We start from the raw sequence: 23,880 nt of genomic DNA, 5'->3' as shown, positions 1-23,880 counted from the left end.
GCTGTTGTGAAAATTCTGTACAACTTCCAGAGCGAGTTTACTGTGAACACTGAGGCTGTACCTGCATTAAGTTACAGTTTTACTGTGAACACTGAGGCTGTACCCACTAAGTTACAGTTTTACTGTGAACACTGAGGCTGTACCTGCATTAAGTTACAGTTTTACTGTGAACACTGAGGCTGTACCTGCTTTAAGTTACAGTTTTACTGTGAACACTGAGGCTGTACCTGCTTTAAGTTACAGTTTTACTGTGAACACTGAGGCTGTACCTGCTTTAAGTTACAGTTTTACTGTAAACACTGAGGCTGTACCTGCATTAAGTTACAGTTTTAACAGTGGCCAAGTCGGATACTGTGGCTATTTGATCATAATGTGGGACTACCATCAAGAACAATGGAGAAAATGCATCCCATAACATTTTACATTAGATAAACAAATGTTGAGGTAGGCTATATGATCACACCGGTAATAGATCCGTTGTTCTATTACTTGTGAGGCACATCTGAGTAAGCAGACATTTCAATTATTAGTGTTTTATTTGACTGGGCTGATGGTGCCTGTATCTGACGGTCAGTCTCCGGAGGGAGAGAGCAGCAGACTGAGGGAGAGAGCAGCAGACTGAGGGTCAGTCTCAGCAGAGGGAGGGAGCAGCAGACTGAGGGTCAGTCTCAGCAGAGGGAGAGAGCAGCAGACTGAGGGTCAGTCTCAGCAGAGGGAGGGAGCAGCAGACTGAGGGTCCGTCTCTCAACATCCCTCCATTCTCATTGACCAAAAGGGGTCACTGTCTTCCAGCTGATGGCGAAACTCGAGTCGCACCTGTCGTGACTTGACTTTAACATTAGTCTGAAGAGAGTTGATTAGATAAATAACAAACTATGTTTAATTGTTACCCAATTTTTTTAATTTTTTTTAATTAATCATGTAACAATTAACTCATTAGGATCTGGGGCACCACGAGCAGTTCTTTTAAAGAGATACCATCTCCCGAATTAAACTCTAAAAAGGTCTTTACCTATCACATCCTTTAACAGTCATCTCATTAATCATCATCATTTTGAACAGTCGAAACCTACATAGCTACCTCAATTACCTCGTACCTCTGCACATCGATTTAGTACTGAGCATTCAGAGGGTGAGACAGCAGGTGAGGGAGACAGAGGGTCAAAAACAGCCGGTCCAGAACAAGGTAAGACGGCCTGTGAACATTTTCAAGGTTCTATAGCCCCAGGTAGAACTGTTGAAAGTGGAGCAGCAGCACGACAAGGTAGCACATCTGGTGAACAGGCCAGGGTTCCATAGCCCCAGGTAGAACTGTTGAAAGTGGAGCAGCAGCACGACAAGGTAGCACATCTGGTGAACAGGCCAGGGTTCCATAGCCCCAGGTAGAACTGTTGAAAGTGGAGCAGCAGCACGACAAGGTAGCACATCTGGTGAACAGGCCAGGGTTCCATAGCCCCAGGTAGAACTGTTGAAAGTGGAGCAGCAGCACGACAAGGTAGCACATCTGGTGAACAGGCCAGGGTTCCATAGCCCCAGGTAGAACAGTTGAAAGTGGAGCAGCAGCACGACAAGGTAGCACATCTGGTGAACAGGCCAGGGTTCCATAGCCCCAGGTAGAACAGTTGAAAGTGGAGCAGCAGCACGGCAAGGTAGCACATCTGGTGAACAGGCCAGGGTTCCATAGCCCCAGGTAGAACTGTTGAAAGTGGAGCAGCAGCACGACAAGGTAGCACATCTGGTGAACAGGCCAGGGTTCCATAGCCCCAGGTAGAACTGTTGAAAGTGGAGCAGCAGCATGACAAGGTAGCACATCTGGTGAACAGGCCAGGGTTCCATAGCCCCAGGTAGAACAGTTGAAAGTGGAGCAGCAGCATGACAAGGTAGCACATCTGGTGAACAGGCCAGGGTTCCATAGCCCCAGGTAGAACAGTTGAACGTGGAGCAGCAGCACGACAAGGTAGCACATCTGGTGAACAGGCCAGGGTTCCATAGCCCCAGGTAGAACAGTTGAAAGTGGAGCAGCAGCACGACAAGGTAGCACATCTGGTGAACAGGCCAGGGTTCCATAGCCCCAGGTAGAACTGTTGAAAATGAATCGGCAGCACTGGAGAGGAGGACAGCCAGAGGCATGGTCCTAGGGCTCTCGTCCTCCGGGAGGGGAGAATTAGATGGCGCGTTCTTAAGATCACACAGGACACCAGATAAGACATGAGAATTACACCAGATATAACAGACTGAGTTTCCTGTTTTTAGCAATTTAACGAAAATTGAAGAAAAAAAACGACCCTTTGAAACAGTCTTCATATGTTCGTCAAAAGAGAGATCAGGGTACAGAGTAACGCCGAGGTCCTTCACGGTTTTATTTGAGACGACTGTACACCCATCTGACAGCACATCTCTCTGTTCCTTGGGACCTAGAACAAGCGTCTCTGTTTTCTTGGGACCTAGAACAAGCGTCTCTGTTTTCTTGGGACCTAGAACAAGCGTCTCTGTTTTCTTGGGACCTAGAACAAGCGTCTCTGTTTTCTTGGGACCTAGAACAAGCGTCTCTGTTTTCTTGGGACCTAGAACAAGCGTCTCTGTTCCTTGGGACCTAGAACAAGCTTCTCTGTTCCTTGGGACCTAGAACAAGCGTCTCTGTTTCCTTGGGACCTAGAACAAGCGTCTCTGTTTCCTTGGGACCTAGAACAAGCGTCTCTGTTTCCTTGGGACCTAGAACAAGCGTCTCTGTTTTCTTGGGACCTAGAACAAGCGTCTCTGTTTTCTTGGGACCTAGAACCAAGCGTCTCTGTTCCTTGGGACCTAGAACCAAGCGTCTCTGTTCCTTGGGACCTAGAACAAGCGTCTCTGTTTTCTTGGGACCTAGAACAAGCGTCTCTGTTTTCTTGGGACCTAGAACAAGCGTCTCTGTTTTCTTGGGACCTAGAACAAGCGTCTCTGTTTTCTTGGGACCTAGAACAAGCGTCTCTGTTTTCTTGGGACCTAGAACAAGCGTCTCTGTTTTCTTGGGACCTGGAACAAGCGTCTCTGTTTTCTTGGGACCTGGAACAAGCGTCTCTGTTTCCTTGGGACCTGGAACAAGCGTCTCTGTTTCCTTGGGACCTAGAACAAGCGTCTCTGTTTTCTTGGGACCTAGAACAAGCGTCTCTGTTTTCTTGGGACCTGGAACAAGCGTCTCTGTTTTCTTGGGACCTGGAACAAGCGTCTCTGTTTTCTTGGGACCTGGAACAAGCGTCTCTGTTTTCTTGGGACCTGGAACAAGCGTCTCTGTTTTCTTGGGACCTGGAACAAGCGTCTCTGTTTTCTTGGGACCTGGAACAAGCGTCTCTGTTTTCTTGGGACCTAGAACAAGCGTCTCTGTTTTCTTGGGACCTAGAACAAGCGTCTCTGTTTTCTTGGGACCTAGAACAAGCGTCTCTGTTTTCTTGGGACCTAGACCAAGCGTCTCTGTTTTCTTGGGACCTAGACCAAGCGTCTCTGTTTTCTTGGGACCTAGAACAAGCGTCTCTGTGTTCTTGGGACCTAGAACAGGCGTCTCTGTTTTCCTGGGACCTAGAACCAAGCGTCTCTGTTTCCTTGGGACCTAGAACCAAGCGTCTCTGTTTCCTTGGGACCTAGAACCAAGCGTCTCTGTTTTCTTGGGACCTAGAACAAGCGTCTCTGTTTTCTTGGGACCTGGAACAAGCGTCTCTGTTTCCTTGGGACCTGGAACAAGCGTCTCTGTTTCCTTGGGACCTAGAACAAGCGTCTCTGTTTCCTTGGGACCTAGACCAAGCGTCTCTGTTTCCTTGGGACCTAGACCAAGCGTCTCTGTTTCCTTGGGACCTAGAACAAGCGTCTCTGTTTCCTTGGGACCTAGACCAAGCGTCTCTGTTTCCTTGGGACCTAGAACAAGCGTCTCTGTTTCCTTGGGACCTAGAACAAGCGTCTCTGTTTCCTTGGGACCTAGACCAAGCGTCTCTGTTTCCTTGGGACCTAGAACAAGCGTCTCTGTTTCCTTGGGACCTAGAACAAGCGTCTGTTTCCTTGGGACCTAGAACAAGCGTCTCTGTTTCCTTGGGACCTAGACCAAGCGTCTCTGTTTCCTTGGGACCTAGAACAAGCGTCTCTGTTTCCTTGGGACCTAGAACAAGCGTCTCTGTTTCCTTGGGACCTAGAACAAGCGTCTCTGTTTCCTTGGGACCTAGACCAAGCGTCTCTGTTTCCTTGGGACCTAGACCAAGCGTCTCTGTTTCCTTGGGACCTAGACCAAGCGTCTCTGTTTCCTTGGGACCTAGAACAAGCGTCTCTGTTTCCTTGGGACCTAGACCAAGCGTCTCTGTTTCCTTGGGACCTAGAACAGGCGTCTCTGTTTTCTTGGGACCTAGAACAAGCGTCTCTGTTCCTTGGGACCTAGAACAAGCGTCTCTGTTTTCTTGGGACCTGTTTTGTCCAGAGTTCAAAAGTAAAACGGGCCACCATCCACTTCCTTATTTCTGTAATTCACAGCCTTCAATTTTTTTTAAATTAAATATTTTATATCTTTAACTCTGCATTGTTGGAAAAGGACCCGTAAGTAAACATTTCACTGTTAGTCTACACCTGTTGTTTATGAAACATATAGAATTTGTTTGGGGAGTGGGGGGGGGGGGGAATTGATAATGCACCGTAAGATTTGTCATGAGCTTGAAAACTTTACTTAAAGCCTGGAGATGCAGTATAATGCATTATGAAACAGTTCCTTTTATTGATAGACTTGTTTGAACGCGTTATAAAAGGTCTTTATCGTAAATGTCAACGACACTGTCTTTCAGATCTATGCCTACCTGGACAGGTACGTAGTGGGTCAGTCGTATGCTAAGAAAGTGCTGGCGGTAGCTGTGTATAATCACTACAAGAGAATCTACAACAACATCCCTGCTGGGAGCAGACAGGTGGAGGTGGAGAAACAGGCCTCGCTCACACCACGAGGTCAGTAGTACAGTCTACTGTTCGTTAGAAACAGGCCTCGCTCACACCACGAGGTCAGTAGTACAGTCTACTGTTCGTTAGAAACAGGTCTCGCTCACACCACGAGGTCAGTAGTACAGTCTACTGTTAGTTAGAAACAGGCCTCGCTCACACCACGAGGTCAGTAGTACAGTCTACCGTTAGTTAGAAACAGGCCTCGCTCACACCACGAGGTCAGTAGTACAGTCTACTGTTAGTTAGAAACAGGCCTCACACCACGAGGTCAGTAGTACAGTCTACTGTTAGTTAGAAACAGGCCTCGCTCACTCCACGAGGTCAGTAGTACAGTCTACTGTTAGTTAGAAACAGGCCTCGCTCACTCCACGAGGTCAGTAGTACAGTCTACCGTTAGTTAGAAACAGGCCTCACACCACGAGGTCAGTAGTACAGTCTACCGTTAGTTAGAAACAGGCCTCGCTCACACCACGAGGTCAGTAGTACAGTCTACTGTTAGTTAGAAACAGGCCTCGCTCACACCACGAGGTCAGTAGTACAGTCTACCGTTAGTTAGAAACAGGCCTCACACCACGAGGTCAGTAGTACAGTCTACTGTTAGTTAGAAACAGGCCTCACTCCACGAGGTCAGTAGTACAGTCTACCGTTAGTTAGAAACAGGCCTCACACCACGAGGTCAGTATAGACTACTGGTAGTTACCATTATAAAACCCATCTACTGTTAGCTGTAGTAGATCTGGCACCACGAGGTCAGCAGAGTTCAGTCAGCTAAAGGCCTTTGTTTAAAATGTTAGTAATATTTAGCCTCGGCTTCCAGGAAACGTAGACTGGACAAAAATGAAGTTTGCTTACTTCCAGAATAGTAGAATTTCAGTAGGCAACAAAGACCCAACCACTGTTTTCTAGAATGTGCTGAAACACCTGTTCAGTCCTGTTTATATCAGTCACCTCAAGGTGCTCTCGTTTAGTATAATTTCACAGTTTTAAATGGATTTTTAATGGATTTAACAAGGTGATGATATAACAACAACAACAGTGGGATCTGATTCCTCCTTGCAGAACTGTAGTGATGATGTGTAAATCTGGCTGTGATCACGTTGATTTGGAGTACTTTGTCATCCTCTGTAGAGCTAGAGATGAGAAGACGGGAGGATGAGTACAGGTTCACCAGTAAGTGATTTGATTGGTCCTCCTTACATAGTGTCGTGTCATTTACATTATTTTTTTAAATTTTTTTTTCAAGAATTACACAAATGCTGAAGTTTACAGATGAACTTCTCTTGTTGTTAATGACTTATTGTTTTCAGGGTGTGTTAGATGATAACTTGATTTCAATTAGTCAACTAATCATCACTAATCCTTTGACTAATTTAATCAGTTGTGGCAGTTTCGGGTTAAAACAAAAAATGTGACACTTCTGGGTGGGTGGGGGGGGGGGGGGGGGGCATGCTCTACCAACTGAGCCAAACAGGAAGCCCATATTAAGTATTTGAAAGTATGTTGAATACACAGTGGCTCCCAGTAGAGCGGAGCACATGTATTTTTAGATTGAACTTTGACCTATTGCAGCGATGCCGCACCACAGATACTGATACTTCACATTATAACTAGAGAGCCTAGATGATGTAATACCATGCCTGGAGAAAAGAAAACGCGTCATACACGCTGTGTACAAAACGACAAGAACACTGAGGTGGAAAATCAATACCAGGGACCTCTGACGTCAATCTTAAATGAATCACTCTTTATTATCAGCAAGCTGGGCGGCAGGTAGCCTAGTGGATAGAGCGTTGGGCCAGTAACCAATCAAATCCCCGAGCTGACAAGGTGGAACAGTGGGTTAACTGTCGTTCTGCCCCCCCCCCCCCCCCCCCAACAAGGCAGTTAACCCCACTGTTCCCCGGTAGGCTGTCATTGTAAATAAGAATTTGTTCTTAACTGACTTGCCTAGTTAAATGAAGGTTCAATTAAAAGGTTACAACAAACTCTGCACACTGTACAGGTTTATCAGAAACTCCGCTGGGGCGGTCCCAACAGTTGCCTTATATACGGCTATATCATCAGGTACAAGTTATATTTGCATGATTTAGCATAATTCATTCATTACCGGTGACTCGCACATGTGACTGACCAATACCTCACGAGGCTGCTTTCTCTCTCTCCCAAGTTGAGAGCTTGAAACTGAGATACCTTGGTTGTTCCCATAGCAACATTCTGGGCGTAGTGCCAAGTTGAGGATTCCTCCATACACGATCAGTCAGTCACCTGCATGAACCCATCTGATTGGTTATTAGAAAAGTAGCGTTGATTTGATTCACAAACACAACACTTCCTGTTCCTTTCTGTTGTTGTGTACTTGTAGAATAAGTTGACAAAACATTAGGAACGCCTTACTAATATTGAGTTGCCACCCCCCCCTTTTGGCCTCAGAACAGCCTCAATTCGTCAGGGCATGGGACTCTACAAGGTGTCGAGTGTTTCACAGGGACGTTGGCCCATGTTGACTCCAATGCTTCCCACAGGTGTGTCAAGTTGTCTGGATGTCCTTTGGGTGGTGGACCATTCTTGATACACACAGGTAAACTGTTGAGCGTGGAAAAACCCAGCAGCGTTGCAGTTCTTGACCCAAACCGGTGTGCCTGGCACCTACTACCATACCCTTCAATCGTTTGTCTTGCCCGTACACCCTCTGAATGACACACGCACACAATCCATGTCTCAAGGCTTAAAAATCCTTCTTTAACCCGTCTCCTCCCCTTCATCTACACTGATTGAAGTGGATTTTACAGGTGACATCAATAAGGGATCATAGCTTTCACCTGGATTCATCTGGTCAGTCTGTTATGGAAAGATCAGGTGTTCTTAATATTTTGTACACTGAGTATACAAGTAATACAGTAGAGATGTGTAGTACAACACAAGTTGCCAGGTCACAGTAGGCCGACATTGCATATCCTGTTTGGAAAAGGGATGTTTTTGTGCCAGGTCATTACCATGAGAGATGGGGAAACCCAAAAATGTGTTTTTGCCCTCTCGCCAACTCCTTATGGAATCAGTCCTTGTCAAGCTTGTTTGGCATGACTGATAAGGACCACAATGGAGTTGATATTTGGCAAGAGCACAAACAGATCCTGGGACCAGGCTAGAATTCACCACTGTCCTGCTGCCAAATCATCTGAACCCAAATATACAATATGACAGTTTTTGTTTACATTGTAGAACTACTTCAGATAGCAGGGATCAGTCCCCATGGCAATGCTCTGGGAGCCTCCATGCAGCAGCAGGCTCCTCGGGAGAAGAGGGGCGGGGACGTGTTAGACTCCACCCACACTGACATCAAACTGGAGAAGAGCAACATCGTGCTGTTAGGCCCAACCGGATCAGGTTACTCAACAATTTTTTTTTTGTCCAAAAACAACTTACTGTTGTGAAATATATCCTTTTCTCATGTCCATAAAACATATCCCTCACTATATTTCCCAGGCAAGACATTGTTGGCCCAGACTCTGGCCAAGTGTCTAGATGTACCTTTTGCCATCTGTGATTGTACCACCCTGACCCAGGCTGGCTACGTGGGGGAGGACATCGAGTCTGTTATCGCCAAGCTGCTACAGGATGCCAACTACTCTGTGTATAAAGCACAGCAAGGTGGGTGGCTCATAAACACTGGTTTCTGCATCTTCAGGACTTCAATAGTTCCATAATGCTTTTCATGTACAGTACTTTGTAAGTTGTGAGTAGTCTGATGCAGGGATTATATTCAGGGTTTTTTATTTATTTTTTTGCGGATGAGAATTCACTTGTGGTTCAAAAAAACCTTATTATGTACAAAATGTATAATAATGACCAACAATATAATACACCAATACAATATAATACACCAATATAATACACCAATACAATATAATACACCAATATAATATAATATAATACACCAATATAATATAATACACCAATATAATATAATACACCAATACAATATAATACACCAATATAATATAATACACCAATACAATATAATACACCAATATAATATAATACACCAATATAATATAATACACCAATATAATATAATACACCAATATAATACACCAATACAATATAATACACCAATATAATACACCAATATAATATAATACACCAATATAATATAATACACCAATATAATATAATACACCAATATAATACACCAATACAATATAATACACCAATATAATACACCAATATAATATAATACACCAATATAATACACCAATATAATACACCAATATAATACACCAATACAATATAATACACCAATACAATATAATACACCAATACAATATAATACACCAATATAATATAATATAATACACCAATATAATACACCAATATAATATAATACACCAATATAATATAATACACCAATATAATATAATACACCAATATAATATAATACACCAAAACAATATAATGACCATCAATATAATACACCAATACAATACACCAACCAATACAATACACCAATACAATATAATATAATACACCAATATAATGACCACCAATACAATATAATGACCACCAATACAATATAATACACCAATATAATACACCAATATAATATAATACACCAATATAATATAATACACCAATACAATATAATACACCAATATAATACACCAATACAATATAATACACCAATACAATATAATACACCAATATAATACACCAATACAATATAATACACCAATACAATATAATACACCAATATAATATAATACACCAATATAATATAATGACCACCATCTCACTGAAGATGTGGTTTCCATGTACAGACGCTGTGTTTCTGGGATATTTACAGAACCTTCAAAAGGTATTCCTTGACTTTGATTCAATTCCTTGATTCAATTTAGATTGTGTGTCACTGACCTACCCACAATACCACCATAATGTAATAATGACTACCTCATCTTTGTACCACACACACACACACACACACAATTATCTTTGCGGTCCCTCAGTCGAGCAGTGAATTTCAAACACAGATTCAACCACTGCGAGGTTTTCAAATGCCTCGCGAAGAAGGGCACCTATTGGTAGATGGGTTAAAAATAAAAAGTAGTCATTGAATATCCCTTTTAAGCATGGTGAAGTTATTAATTACACTTTGGATGGTGTATCAATACACCCAGTCACTACCAAGATACAGGTGTCCTTCCTAACTCAGTTGCCGGAGAGGAAGGAAACCTCTCAGGGATTTCACCATGAGGCCAATGGAGACTTTTTAAAACAGTTACTGAGTTCAATGGCCGTGATAGAAAACTGAGGGTGTCATCAGCAAGGACTGGGGAGTTTTTATTATATAAAAAAAAAAAAGTAGGATAAAAATAAATGGAATAGAGCTAAGCACAGGCAGAATCCTAGAGGAAAACCTGGTTCAGTCTGCTTTCCAACAGACACTGGGAGACAAATTCAGCAGAACAATAATCTAAAATCCAAGGCCACATCGACAGTGGAGTTGCTTCCCAAGACGACATTGAGTGGCCTAGTTAGTTTAGACGTAAATCAGTTGTAAAATCTATGGCAAGACTTGAACAGGGTTGTCTATCAATGATCAGCAACCAACTTCACAGAGTTGAAAGAATTGAACTAATAATGTGTACATATTGTACAATCCAAAGCTCTTCGAGATTTACCCAGAAAGCCTCACAGCTGTAATCACTGCCAAATGGGATTCTAACATGTAATGAATCAGGGGTGTGAATACTTATGTAAATGTAGTTTATTTCTGTATTTTATTTTCAATATATATTCAAAGATTTCTAAAAACATGTTTTCACTTATGTCATTATGGGGTAGATCGGTGAGAAGAAAAAAAAATAATATTTAAATAATTTTGAATTCAGGCTGTAACACAACAAAATGTTGAATTAAGTCAAGGGGTATGAATACTTTCTGAAGGCACTGAAAGTAATTTGACCTACCTTTAGTTGAATGTAAACATCTCCCTGTCCAGGCATTGTGTTTCTGGATGAGGTGGATAAGATCGGCAGTGTTCCTGGGATCCACCAGCTCAGAGACGTAGGAGGAGAAGGTGTACAGCAGGCCAGTACTCAACACAACTCAACTTTTATTATCCCAAGCTTGGGAAAGTCATTTGGTCAACTTTTACAGGAGTGTCCAGACATACAACAAAACATTAAGAACGCCTGCTCTTTCCATGACATAGACTGACCAGGTGAATCCAGGTGAAAGCTATGATCCCTTATTGATGTCACTTGTTAATTCCACTTCAATCAGTGTAGATGAAGGGGAGGAGACATGTAGATGAAAGGGAGGTTAAATACTTAAAAAAAAATGTTTTTTAAGTTTTGAGACAATTGTTTAATTTAACCTTTATTTTAACTAGGCCAAGTCAGTTAAGAACAAATTCTTAATTACAATGACGGACTAGGAACAGTGGGTTAACTGCCTTGTTCAGGGGCAGAACAACAGATTTTTACCTTGTCAGCTCAGGGGTTTGATCTAGCAACCTTTCAGTTACTGGCCCAACGCTCTAACCACTAGGCTACCTGCCACCCTCGTAGATTGTGTGTGTGTGCAATTCAGAGGGTGAATGGGCAAGATAAAATATTGATGTTCCTTTGAACAGGGGTTTGGTAGTAGATGCCAGGCGCACCGGTTTGTGTCAAGAACTGCAATACTGCTGGGTTTTTCACGCTCAACAGTTTCCCGTGTGTATCAAGAATGGTCCACCAGCCAACTTGACACAACTGTGGGAAGCATTGTTGTCAACATGGACCAGCATCCTTGTGGAACGCTTTTAACACCTTGTAGAGTCCCATGCCCCGATGAGTTGATGCCCCGATGAGTTGAGGCTGTTCTGAGGGCAAAAGGGGGGGGTGGGAACTCAATATTAGTAAGGCGTTCCTAATGTTTTGTCAACTTATTCTACAGCAACAGTTGCGCACTAGATGCCTCTAATGATGACTTCATTTGTATCCATTAGAAAAGTCTTTGTGTCATGCAGCATGCCAGCATACGGATGGCTATTCACATATCTGATGTACAGCACATCGCAAACATTACATACCTGACTTACTTAGGCCCATCACCCTTGTGGGGATCGTGGCTACAGTAGCCCATCGCCCTTGTGGGGATCATGGCTACAGTAGCCCATCGCCCTTGTGGGGATCGTGGCTACAGTAGCCCATCGCCCTTGTGGGGATCGTGGCTACAGTAGCCCATCGCCCTTGTGGGGATCGTGGCTACAGTAGCCCATCGCCCTTGTGGGGATCGTGGCTACAGTAGCTATTTTTACACGCAAGAGTAATAATGACTATTGCAATTCAATATTATAGCTGGGTGGTGTTCGTTTGGAACCTCACAGCCAGGATCCTGGATGTTGTGTGCTTGTAGAGCAGGGATCGCCTACTAGATTCAGCCTCGGGACGGATTTTGTTGAGCAGATGGTCGGGGGGGGGGGGCAGAACATAATTACAAATAATTTGTAGAATGTAAACTGACTGAAAGAAGCCCAAAGAGATGTTTGACCAAAAACATAATCATTTTAAACCTTGATTACATTTGTAAACAATCATGTTTTTCTATTATGTATGGGAATACTTCAACAGATGACACTTTGTAACTGATTTCTTGGGTTTTAAGTCTTTTATATCCAACAATGACAGGGGGCAGTTAGGCAAACCTGTTGTAGAGCGTTTACCTAACGGTTGTATTAGTGATTGACGTCGTGTGTTTCTGAATGTAGGGCCTGCTGAAACTCCTGGAGGGAACGATCGTGAACGTTCCAGAGAAGAACTCCAGGAAGTTGAGAGGAGAGACGGTGCAGGTGAACACCACTAACATCCTGTTCGTAGCGTCAGGGGCCTTCAACGGACTCGACAGAACCGTCAGCAGACGAAAGAATGAAAAGGTTAGCAAGAAAAAATATTTTTAAAATGTCCCCTTTTTGGATCGACCCACACCTGTAAAACGGCTGCAGACTATTTTATTCCGTTCACTGGTTTTATAGAGAGACTTGGTCAGTTGAGTATCTCTAGTCTGAGCATTCTTAGTTTATGTATTTGTCCATTTTTAAAGGGTCAATCTGCAGTTTCTAAATCCATGTTTTTTATTTTATTTCACCTTTTATTTAACCAGGTAGGCAAGTTGAGAACAAGTTCTCATTTACAATTGCGACCTGGCCAAGATAAAGCAAAGCAGTTCGACACATACAACGACACAGAGTTACACATGGAGTAAAACAAACATACAGTCAATAATACAGTAGAAACAAGTCTATTTACGATGTGAGCAAATGAGGTGAGATAAGGGAGGTAAAAGGCAAAAAAAGGCCATGGTGGCAAAGTAAATACAATATAGCAAGTAAAACACTGGAATGGTAGATTTGCAGTTTAAGAAAGTGAAAAGTAGAGAGAAATAATGGGGTGCAAAGGAGCAAAATAAATTAAATACAGTAGGGAAAGAGGTAGTTGTTTGGCCTAAATTATAGGTGGGCTATGTACAGGTGCAGTAATCTGTGAGCTGCTCTGAGAGCTGGTGCTTAAAGTTAGTGAGAGAGATATGAGTCTCCAGCTTCAATAATTTTTGCAGTTCGTTCCAGTCATCATGTACCCGTTGATTCTTGAAAAATATAACTAAATAAATACCTCATGAGTTAAACAGTCGTATCCCATCAGAACCTGAACAAAAATATAAACTCAACAAGCAACAATTTCAACGTTTTACTGAGTTACAGTTCATATAAGGAAATCAGTCAATTGAAATAAATTAATTTGACCCTAATCTATGGATTTGACATAACTGGGAAAACAGATCTGCATCTGTTAGTCACAGATACCTTAAAAGAAAATTAGGAACGTGAATCAGAAACCCAGTCAGTATCTGGTGTGACCACCATTTGCCTCATGCAGTGCGACACATCTGGGGCGGCAGGTAGCCTAGTGTTGTGCCAGTAACTGAAAGGTTGCTGGATCGAATCCCCGAGCTGACAAGGTAAAAACTGTTGTTTTGCCCCTGAACAGGCAGTTAACCCACTGTTCCCCGGTAGGCCGTCATTGTAATTAAGAATTTGTTCTTAACTGACTTGCCGAGTTGAATAAAGGTTCAATAAAATAGAAAATCTCCTTCACATGGAGTTTATCAGGCTGGTGATTGTGGCCTGTGGAATGTTGTCCCACTCCTCATCAATGGCTGTGTGCTGGATATTGGCGGGAACTGGAACACGCTGTTGTACACGTCGATCCAGAGCATCCCAAACATGCTCAAAAGGTGACATGTCTGGTGAGTATTCAGGCCATGGAAGAACTGGGACATTTTCAGCTTCCAGGAATTGTGTACAGATCCTTGCGACTTGGGGCCATGTATTATCATGATGTGATGATTGGCATGACAATGTGCCTCGGTATCTCATCACGGTATCTCTGTGCATTCAAATTGCCATTGATAAAATGCAATGGTGTTTGTTGTCCGTAGCTTATGCCTTCCCATACCATAATCCCACCGCCACCATGAGGCACTCTGTTCACAACATTGACATCAGCAAACCGCTCACCCACACAACGCCATACACGCTGTCTGCCATCTGCCGGGTGTTAAAACCGGGATTCATCCATGAAGAGCTCACTTCTCCAGCGTGCCAGTGGCCATCGATGGTGAGCATTTCCCCACTGAAGTCGGTTACGACGCCAAACTACAGTCCGGTCAAGACCCTGGTGACGATGATGAGCTAACCGGAGACGGTTTCTGACAGTTTGTGCAGAAATTCTTCGGTTGTGTAAACCCACAGTTTCATCAGCTGCTCGGGTGGCTGGTTTCAGACGATCACGCAGGTGAAGAAGCCGGATGTGGAGGTCCTGGGCTGGTGTGGTTACATGTGGTCTGTGGTTGTGAGGCCGGTTGGATGTACTGACAAATTCTATAAAATTATGTTGGAGGTGGCTTATGGTAAAGAAATTAACATTAAATTCTCTGGCAACAGCTCTAGTGGACATTCCTGCAGTCAGCATGCCAATTGCACGCTCTCTCAACATGAGACATCTGTGGCATTGTGTTGTGTGACAAAACGTCACATTTTTTAAAAGTGGCCTTTTATTGTCCCCAGCACAAGGTGCACTTGTGTAGTGATCGTGCTCTTTAATCAGCTTCTTGTTATGCCAAACCTGTCAGGTGGATGGAATATCTTGGCAAAGGAGAAATGTTGACTAACAGGGATGTAAAACAACATTTGTTATTGTTTCAACTTCTGATCTACCGCTTTAATAATGCAGTATTTTCATCAATGGAACATGAACGTCTAGGCCTCTCCAGATGACGTCTCATTTCTTCAGTGCTTTAGACCACTTGCGTTTTCCTCAATTAACCCTCTCCTCCCTGGTGCTCCTCCGCCTATGTAGTACCTGTTGTTACCTCTCTCTTTTCTTCTTCCTCTTCTTCTAGTACCTGGGCTTTGGCACACCATCCAACATGGGTAAGGGTCGCCGTGCGGCGGCGGCCGCCGACAAAGCTAACAGTAGTGAACAGACGGACATGGTGGCAGAGATGGAGGAGAAGGACCGGCTGCTGAAGCTCGTGGAGGCCCGGGACCTCATTGAGTTTGGGATGATCCCGGAGTTTGTAGGGCGTCTGCCTGTGGTGGTGCCTCTACACAGTCTGGATGAAGAGACGCTGGTCCGTATCCTGACTGAACCACGCAACGCTGTCATACCCCAGTACCAGGCCCTGTTCAGCATGGACAAGGTTAGTAGTAGACTCGGTACCAGGCCCTGTTCAGCATGGACAAGGTTAGTAGTAGTTGTAGTAGACTCGGTACCAGGCCCTGTTCAGCATGGACAAGGTTAGTAGTAGTAGTTGTAGTAGACTCGGTACCAGGCCCTGTTCAGCATGGACAAGGTTAGTAGTAGTAGTTGTAGTAGACTCGGTACCAGGCCCTGTTCAGCATGGACAAGGTCAGTAGTAGTAGTTGTAGTAGACTCGGTACCAGGCCCTGTTCAGCATGGACAAGGTTAGTAGTAGTAGTAGTTGTAGTAGACTCGGTACCAGGCTCTGTTCAGTATGGACAAGGTTAGTAGTAGTTGTAGTAGACTCGGTACCAGGCCCTGTTCAGCATGGACAAGGTTAGTAGTAGACTCGGTACCAGGCCCTGTTCAGCATGGACAAGGTTAGTAGTAGTAGTTGTAGTAGACTCGGTACCAGGCCCTGTTCAGCATGGACAAGGTTAGTAGTAGTTGTAGTAGACTCGGTACCAGGCCCTGTTCAGCATGGACAAGGTTAGTAGTAGTAGTTGTAGTAGACTCGGTACCAGGCCCTGTTCAGCATGGACAAGGTTAGTAGTAGTTGTAGTAGACTCGGTACCAGGCCCTGTTCAGCATGGACAAGGTTAGTAGTAGACTCGGTACCAGGCCCTGTTCAGCATGGACAAGGTTAGTAGTAGTAGTTGTAGTAGACTCGGTACCAGGTCCTGTTCAGCATGGACAAGGTTAGTAGTAGTTGTAGTAGACTCGGTACCAGGCCCTGTTCAGCATGGACAAGGTTAGTAGTAGTAGTAGTTGTAGTAGACTCGGTACCAGGCCCTGTTCAGCATGGACAAGGTTAGTAGTAGTTGTAGTAGACTCGGTACCAGGCCCTGTTCAGCATGGACAAGGTTAGTAGTAGTTGTAGTAGACTCGGTACCAGGCCCTGTTCAGCATGGACAAGGTTAGTAGTAGTAGTTGTAGTAGACTCAGTACCAGGCCCTGTTCAGCATGGACAAGGTTAGCACAGACTAGACATCATATTGTCATTATCAAGGATGTGTTTGTCATGTTTAGTCTAGCCCAAGTCTTTGGCTGTCCAGATCACATTCGCTCTGCCTCTGCAGTGTCTCGGTTCCTGTTTTATCCGCCTGTGTCTCTCTCTCTCTCTCTCTCTCTCTTTCTCTCTCTCTCTCTGTCTCTCTCTCTCTTTCTCTTTCTCTCTCTCTTTCTCTCTTCCCCCCCCCCCCCCCCCAGCTGCTCACAGGACTGCTGGCTACTTAGCAGACACACTAGACATCATATTGTCATTATCAAGGATGTGTTTGTCATGTTTAGTCTAGCCCAAGTCTTTGGCTGTGCAGATCACATTCGCTCTGCCTCAGTGTCTCGGTTCCTGTTTTATCCTCCTGTGTTTCTCTCTCTTTCTCTTTCTCTGATTGTTCCAGTGTGAACTGAATGTAACCACAGATGCTCTGAGGGCCATCGCCAAGCTGGCTCTGGAGAGGAAGACAGGAGCCCGAGGCCTGAGGTCCATCATGGTCAGTCAATACAATGTGCTCAATTCCTAGAAGTTGGGTATTTGAGTCTTATCAGCAGTAACAATATACAAACAGTGGATTCAGTTGCTGATGGTAAATCTAAGTGATATTTCTAATGTGGTGAGTGACTTCTTGTGACGAAGGTGAAATTAATTCCTATACCATGTCCTGTTTCAGTTTTCTGACACTACTGTGTGAAATATCTCCTTTTTAAATACAGGAGAAGCTTCTTCTGGAGCCCATGTTCGAGGTGCCATGTTCAGACATTGTGTCTCTGGAGTTAACCGAGGACGTCGTCCTGGGCAAATCAGAACCACACTACGTCAGGTTCGTCAGCACCTGTTTGGTTCTTATTGGCTTCGTAGTGTCTTTGTTTGTTGCTGTATTTGTCTCTTGCCAGGATTTAAATGACTTGCCTAGTTAAGTAAAATATACATTTTTAATGGATGAATAACAACCATATCAGTCTGTTGGTTTCATCATGCCAGAGGTACAGCACCAGTCAAACGTTTTGGAACATTTACAAATTCAATTTTTTTTGTCTTTATTTGTACTTTTTTTTCAACATTGTAGAATAATAGTGAAGACATCAAAACTATGAAATAACACATATGGAATCATGTGAAAAGTGTGAAACAAATAAATTATATTGGGTTGTGGTCGGGTGATTGTGGAGGCCAGGTCATCTGATGCAGCACTCCATCACTCTCCTTCTTGGTCAAATAGCCCTTACACATCCTGGAGGTGTGTTGGGTCATTGTCCTGTTGGAAAACAAATGATAGTCCCACTAAGCCCAAACCAGATGGGATGGCGTATCGCTGCAGAATGCTGTGTGCCTTGAATTCTAAATAAATCACTGACAGTGTCACCAGCAAAGCACCATCACACCTCCTCCTCCATGCTTCACAGTGGGAACCACACATGCAGAGATCATCGGTTCACCTACTCTGCATCTCATAAAGACACAGCGGTTGGAACCAAGGATATCAAATTTGGACTCATCAGACCAAAGGACAGATTTCCACCAGTCTAATGTCCATTGCTCGTGTATCTTGGCCCAAGCAAGTCTCTTCTTCTTAGTGGTGTCCTTGAGTAGTGGTTTCTTTACTGTCATTTGACCATGAAGGCCTGATTCACTGAGTCTCCTCTGAACAGTTGATGTTGAGATGTGTCTGTTACTTGAACTCTGTGAAGCATTTCTTTAGGCTGCAATTTCTGAGTCTCGTAACTCTGGGTCTTCCTTTCTTGTCGTTGACCTCATGAGCGCTAGTTTCATCATAGTGCTTGATGGTTTTTGCGACTGCACTTGAAGAAATTCAAAGTTCTTGAAATTTTCTGTATTGACTTATCTTCATGATGGGCTGTCATTTGTCTTTGCTTATTTGAGCTGTTCTTGCCATAATATGGACTTGGTCTTTACCAAATAGGGCTATCTTCTGTATACCACCCCTACTTTGTCACAACACAACTGATTGGCTCAAATGCATTAAGAAGGAAAGAAATTCCACAAATGTACTTTTAAGAAGGCACACCTGTTAATTGACATGCATTCCAGGTGACTACCTCATGAAGCTGGTTGAGAGAATGCCAAGAGTGTGCAAAGCTGTCAAGGCAAAGGGTGGCTACTTTGAACAATCTCAACTATAAAATATATTTTGATTTGTTTAACACTTTTTTTTTTTTGGTTACTACATGATTCCATATGTGTTATTTCATAGTTTTGATGTCTTCACTATTATTCTACAGTGTATAAAATAGTTTTAAAAATAAAGAAAAACCCTTGAATGAGTAGATGTGTCCAAACTTTTGACTGGTACTGTATGTTAAAAACAGAACACTGAGTACTGAAACCTGACCTGAAGTTCCCATGTAATGTTCCCAACATCTCCACAGACCGTACCTTGGCCCCACAACCACTAATTACTGACCCTCCTCTCTCTCTCTGCATACCTAACCCAAAGAGTGTTTTGCTAAATGCCTAAAAATGTAAATATATTTCCAGGGCTCCAGCGAAGGAGGCGGCAGAGGAGGAGTACGACTCTGGTATTGAAGAGGAGAACTGGCCCAGACAGATGGACGCAGCAACTAACAACTGATCTGATCCACCTTGACCTTTTACTGACACTCATTTTCAAGAACCGCTACATTCTCTACACACAGTGCAATCTAGAATCAATAGAACACCTTCTAGAATCTTTTTGGAAGCCAGTTGTGGGTTCCTTAAATTCCAGACCCTGAGACCCCGTGGAGCCCACTACTGAAACTACAGCTTGATGAAACTGTTTCTTGACCTTTCTCTCTCTGTGTTTTCATAAGGAACAACTAGGATGTGAGATCTGTAAATACCTGTTGATCGTGTGAATCAAATGGTAGTTGTTTAGTTATGAATGGAGGGCTACTAACAACGTGGACTTCATTTTATTTTATATAGTATATATATTTTTCATCTTTGGGGATTGCCTTTTATCTATCTTAAGAGAATGCCATTTTTATTCTAAATGATTTTAAATAGGTGATTGTGTTCTTTCCTATTGTGTTGTGATGAGGGCAGGTTGAAGTGGCAAAGGATAAACACATAACATGAATGGGATCAGCCAGGGAAACACATAACGTGAATGGGATCAGCCAGGGAAACACATAACATGAATGGGATCAGCCAGGGAAACAATATAACATGAATGGGATCAGCCAGGGAAACACACATAACATGAATGGGATCAGCCAGGGAAACACACATAACATGAATGGGATCAGCCAGGGAAACACACATAACATGAATGGGATCAGCCAGGGAAACACACATAACATGAATGGGATCAGCCAGGGAAACACATAACGTGAATGGGATCAGCCAGGGAAACACATAACATGAATGGGATCAGCCAGGGAAACAATATAACATGAATGGGATCAGCCAGGGAAACACACATAACATGAATGGGATCAGCCAGGGAAACACACATAACATGAATGGGATCAGCCAGGGAAACACACATAACATGAATGGGATCAGCCAGGGAAACACACATAACATGAATGGGATCAGCCAGGGAAACACACATAACATGAATGGGATCAGCCAGGGAAACACACATAACATGAATGGGATCAGCCAGGGAAACACACATAACATGAATGGGACATTATATTGTAGACTTGAGCGGGGGCGTCACATTGTTGAACTTATTTTATTGATTACGTTGTGTCAGCGAAGCTTAATCAAGTCCACTAGTATTTGAACCCAGCTCTGGTCACCAGAGCATAATATTCCATGATGAGCACATCATGGTTGTTTTTCTATGGCGTTAAATTACTGCAACAACTAAGACAACAACATTCTGGCACTAATTTAACTCCACATCTCCTCGTATCCACCACGGGTACTAACGGTGTGTGTGTGTTCATAATGAACACAGCCGAGCTGGAGACGTTTAAACATTAAACATCAGAGCGGCTGAGTTCATGTTAATGATCGTGTATTACAGGAACACGCCTGTCCATATAATAGTGTTCATTACGATCTAAAAGGCTGCACTGATCCTAGATCAGCCGTCATTGAGACTCTATTGTGAATACGGGCAAAGTTCTCCGAATATGGTTTTCCCTTTGCCCCGGGGCGAGCTTTTCAAACCCCCACCTCACCCTTTTGTAGATATGCTTCAGTATGTCACGTTACTAAAAGCAATTCAGTTTTTACTACTTATGTTCACACTGAACCATGATGTTCAATGTCCTCGTAGTGCTGTATGTACACTAATAGTAATAATATTAGATTAACATTCATCAGGTTTCTAACTTGTGTGTGTTGGCTTTCAGTCAACGGCTTTCAGTCAACACCTCCCAGTCAACACTCTTCTCAGAGGTAAATGATAACATGTAAAATGCCCCAAAGTTGTGATTGTTTTACATATCATAAATAAAATGTATATCTCTATTACTGTCAATGTAGATTGTTTAAAAGCTTCTCTGCTATTTTATTCAAACTCCACTTGCAATGTCATGTGTCACCACTGAGGGGCGCCATGACTACCATGCCATGTGACACCACTGAGGGGTGCCATGACTACCATGCCATGTGGCACCATGACTACCATATCATGTGACACCACTGAGGGGCGCCATGACTACCATGCCATGTGACATCAATGAGGGGCTCCATGACTACCATGTCATGTGACATCAATGAGGGGCTCCATGGCTACCATGTCATGAGACATCAATGAGGGGCTCCATGACTACCATGTCATGTGACATCAATGAGGGGCACCATGACTACCATGTCATGTGACATCAATGAGGGGCAACATGACTACCATGTCATGTGACATCAATGAGGGGCAACATGACTACCGTGGCTCTACCTCTACTTCAGAGAGCAGAACTGGCCATGCAGCTCAATGAGAACCAGAGTCTATTTTTCAATGGAGAACTGGCCAAGAAGACAGCAATAAATGTTTATTTTTGTTTTATTTCACCTTTATTTAACCAGGTAGGCTAGTTGAGAACTGTAACCTGGCCAAGATAAAGCAAAGCAGTGGGACACAAACAACAACACAGAGTTACCCATGGAATAAACAAGCGTACAGTCAATAACACAATAGAAAAAAATAAAGTCTATATACAGTGTGTGCAAATGGCGTGAGGAGGTAAGGCAATACATAGGACGATAGTAGCGAAGTAATTACAATTTAGCAAATTAACACTGGTGTGATAGATGAGCAGATGATAATGTGTAAGTAGAAATACTGGTGTGATAGATGAGCAAGATGATAATGTGTAGGTAGAAATACTGGTGTGATAGATGAGCAGATGATAATGTGTAAGTAGAAATACTGGTGTGATAGATGAGCAGATGATAATGTGTAAGTAGAAATACTGGTGTGATAGATGAGCAAGATGATAATGTGTAAGTAGAAATACTGGTGTGATAGATGAGCAAGATGATAATGTGTAAGTAGAAATACTGGTGTGATAGATGAGCAAGATGATAATGTGTAAGTAGAAATACAGGTGTGATAGATGAGCAAGATGATAATGTGCAAGTAGAAATACTGGTGTGATAGATGAGCAAGATGATAATGTGTAAGTAGAAATACTGGTGTGATAGATGAGCAAGATGATAATGTGCAAGTAGAAATACTGGTATGATAGATGAGCAAGATGATAATGTGTAAGTAGAAATACAGATGTGATAGATGAGCAAGATGATAATGTGCAAGTAGAAATACTGGTGTGATAGATGAGCAAGATGATAATGTGCAAGTAGAAATACTGGTGTGATAGATGAGCAAGAGGATAATGTTCAGGTAGAAATACTGGTGTGATAGATGAGCAAGATGATAATGTGCAAGTAGAAATACTGGTGTGATAGATGAGCAAGATGATAATGTGTAAGTAGAAATACTGGTGTGATAGATGAGCAAGATGATAATGTGTAAGTAGAAATACTGGTGTGATAGATGAGCAAGATGATAATGTGTAGGTAGAAATACTGGTGTGATAGATGAGCAGATGATAATGTGTAAGTAGAAATACTGGTGTGATAGATGAGCAAGATGATAATGTGTAAGTAGAAATACTGGTGTGATAGATGAGCAGATGATAATGTGTAAGTAGAAATACTGGTGTGATAGATGAGCAAGATGATAATGTGTAAGTAGAAATACTGGTGTGATAGATGAGCAAGATGATAATGTGTAAGTAGAAATACTGGTGTGATAGATGAGCAAGATGATAATGTGTAAGTAGAAATACAGGTGTGATAGATGAGCAAGATGATAATGTGTAGGTAGAAATACTGGTGTGATAGATGAGCAGATGATAATGTGTAAGTAGAAATACTGGTGTGATAGATGAGCAAGATGATAATGTGTAAGTAGAAATACTGGTGTGATAGATGAGCAGATGATAATGTGTAAGTAGAAATACTGGTGTGATAGATGAGCAAGATGATAATGTGTAGGTAGAAATACTGGTGTGATAGATGAGCAAGATGATAATGTGTAAGTAGAAATACAGGTGTGATAGATGAGCAAGATGATAATGTGTAAGTAGAAATACTGGTGTGATAGATGAGCAAGATGATAATGTGTAAGTAGAAATACAGGTGTGATAGATGAGCAAGATGATAATGTGCAAGTAGAAATACTGGTGTGATAGATGAGCAAGATGATAATGTGTAAGTAGAAATACTGGTGTGATAGATGAGCAAGATGATAATGTGCAAGTAGAAATACTGGTATGATAGATGAGCAAGATGATAATGTGTAAGTAGAAATACAGATGTGATAGATGAGCAAGATGATAATGTGCAAGTAGAAATACTGGTGTGATAGATGAGCAAGATGATAATGTTCAGGTAGAAATACTGGTGTGATAGATGAGCAGATGATAATGTGCAAGTAGAAATACTGGTGTGATAGATGAGCAAGATGATAATGTGTAAGTAGAAATACTGGTGTGATAGATGAGCAAGATGATAATGTGCAAGTAGAAATACTGGTGTGATAGATGAGCAAGATGATAATGTGCAAGTAGAAATACTGGTGTGATAGATGAGCAAGATGATAATGTGCAAGTAGAAATACTGGAGTGATAGATGAGCAAGATGATAATGTGTAAGTAGAAATACTGGTGTGATAGATGAGCAGATGATAATGTT

At 42.7% G+C, this 23,880-nt stretch overlaps 1 protein-coding gene across 1 annotated transcript; it reads left to right on the top strand.

Annotated features, from left to right (window-relative positions):
* Positions 1 to 4,793: 4,793 nt before the first annotated feature.
* LOC139398801 (ATP-dependent Clp protease ATP-binding subunit clpX-like, mitochondrial) lies at positions 4,794 to 19,732 on the top strand (the record flags this gene model as incomplete). The annotated part of the gene is made up of 10 exons (XM_071144580.1): positions 4,794 to 4,950; positions 6,073 to 6,114; positions 8,164 to 8,328; positions 8,428 to 8,592; positions 10,940 to 11,028; positions 12,695 to 12,859; positions 15,385 to 15,684; positions 17,126 to 17,218; positions 17,439 to 17,545; positions 19,222 to 19,732. Coding segments are annotated over 10 exons (1,377 nt in total), but the record flags the coding sequence as incomplete, so codon positions are not given.
* Positions 19,733 to 23,880: the final 4,148 nt, after the last annotated feature.

Source organism: Oncorhynchus clarkii, unplaced genomic scaffold (genome assembly GCF_045791955.1).
Source record: "Oncorhynchus clarkii lewisi isolate Uvic-CL-2024 unplaced genomic scaffold, UVic_Ocla_1.0 unplaced_contig_12474_pilon_pilon, whole genome shotgun sequence".
Taxonomy (NCBI): domain Eukaryota; kingdom Metazoa; phylum Chordata; class Actinopteri; order Salmoniformes; family Salmonidae; genus Oncorhynchus; species Oncorhynchus clarkii.
This window is presented reverse-complemented; position numbering and strand designations above follow the sequence as displayed.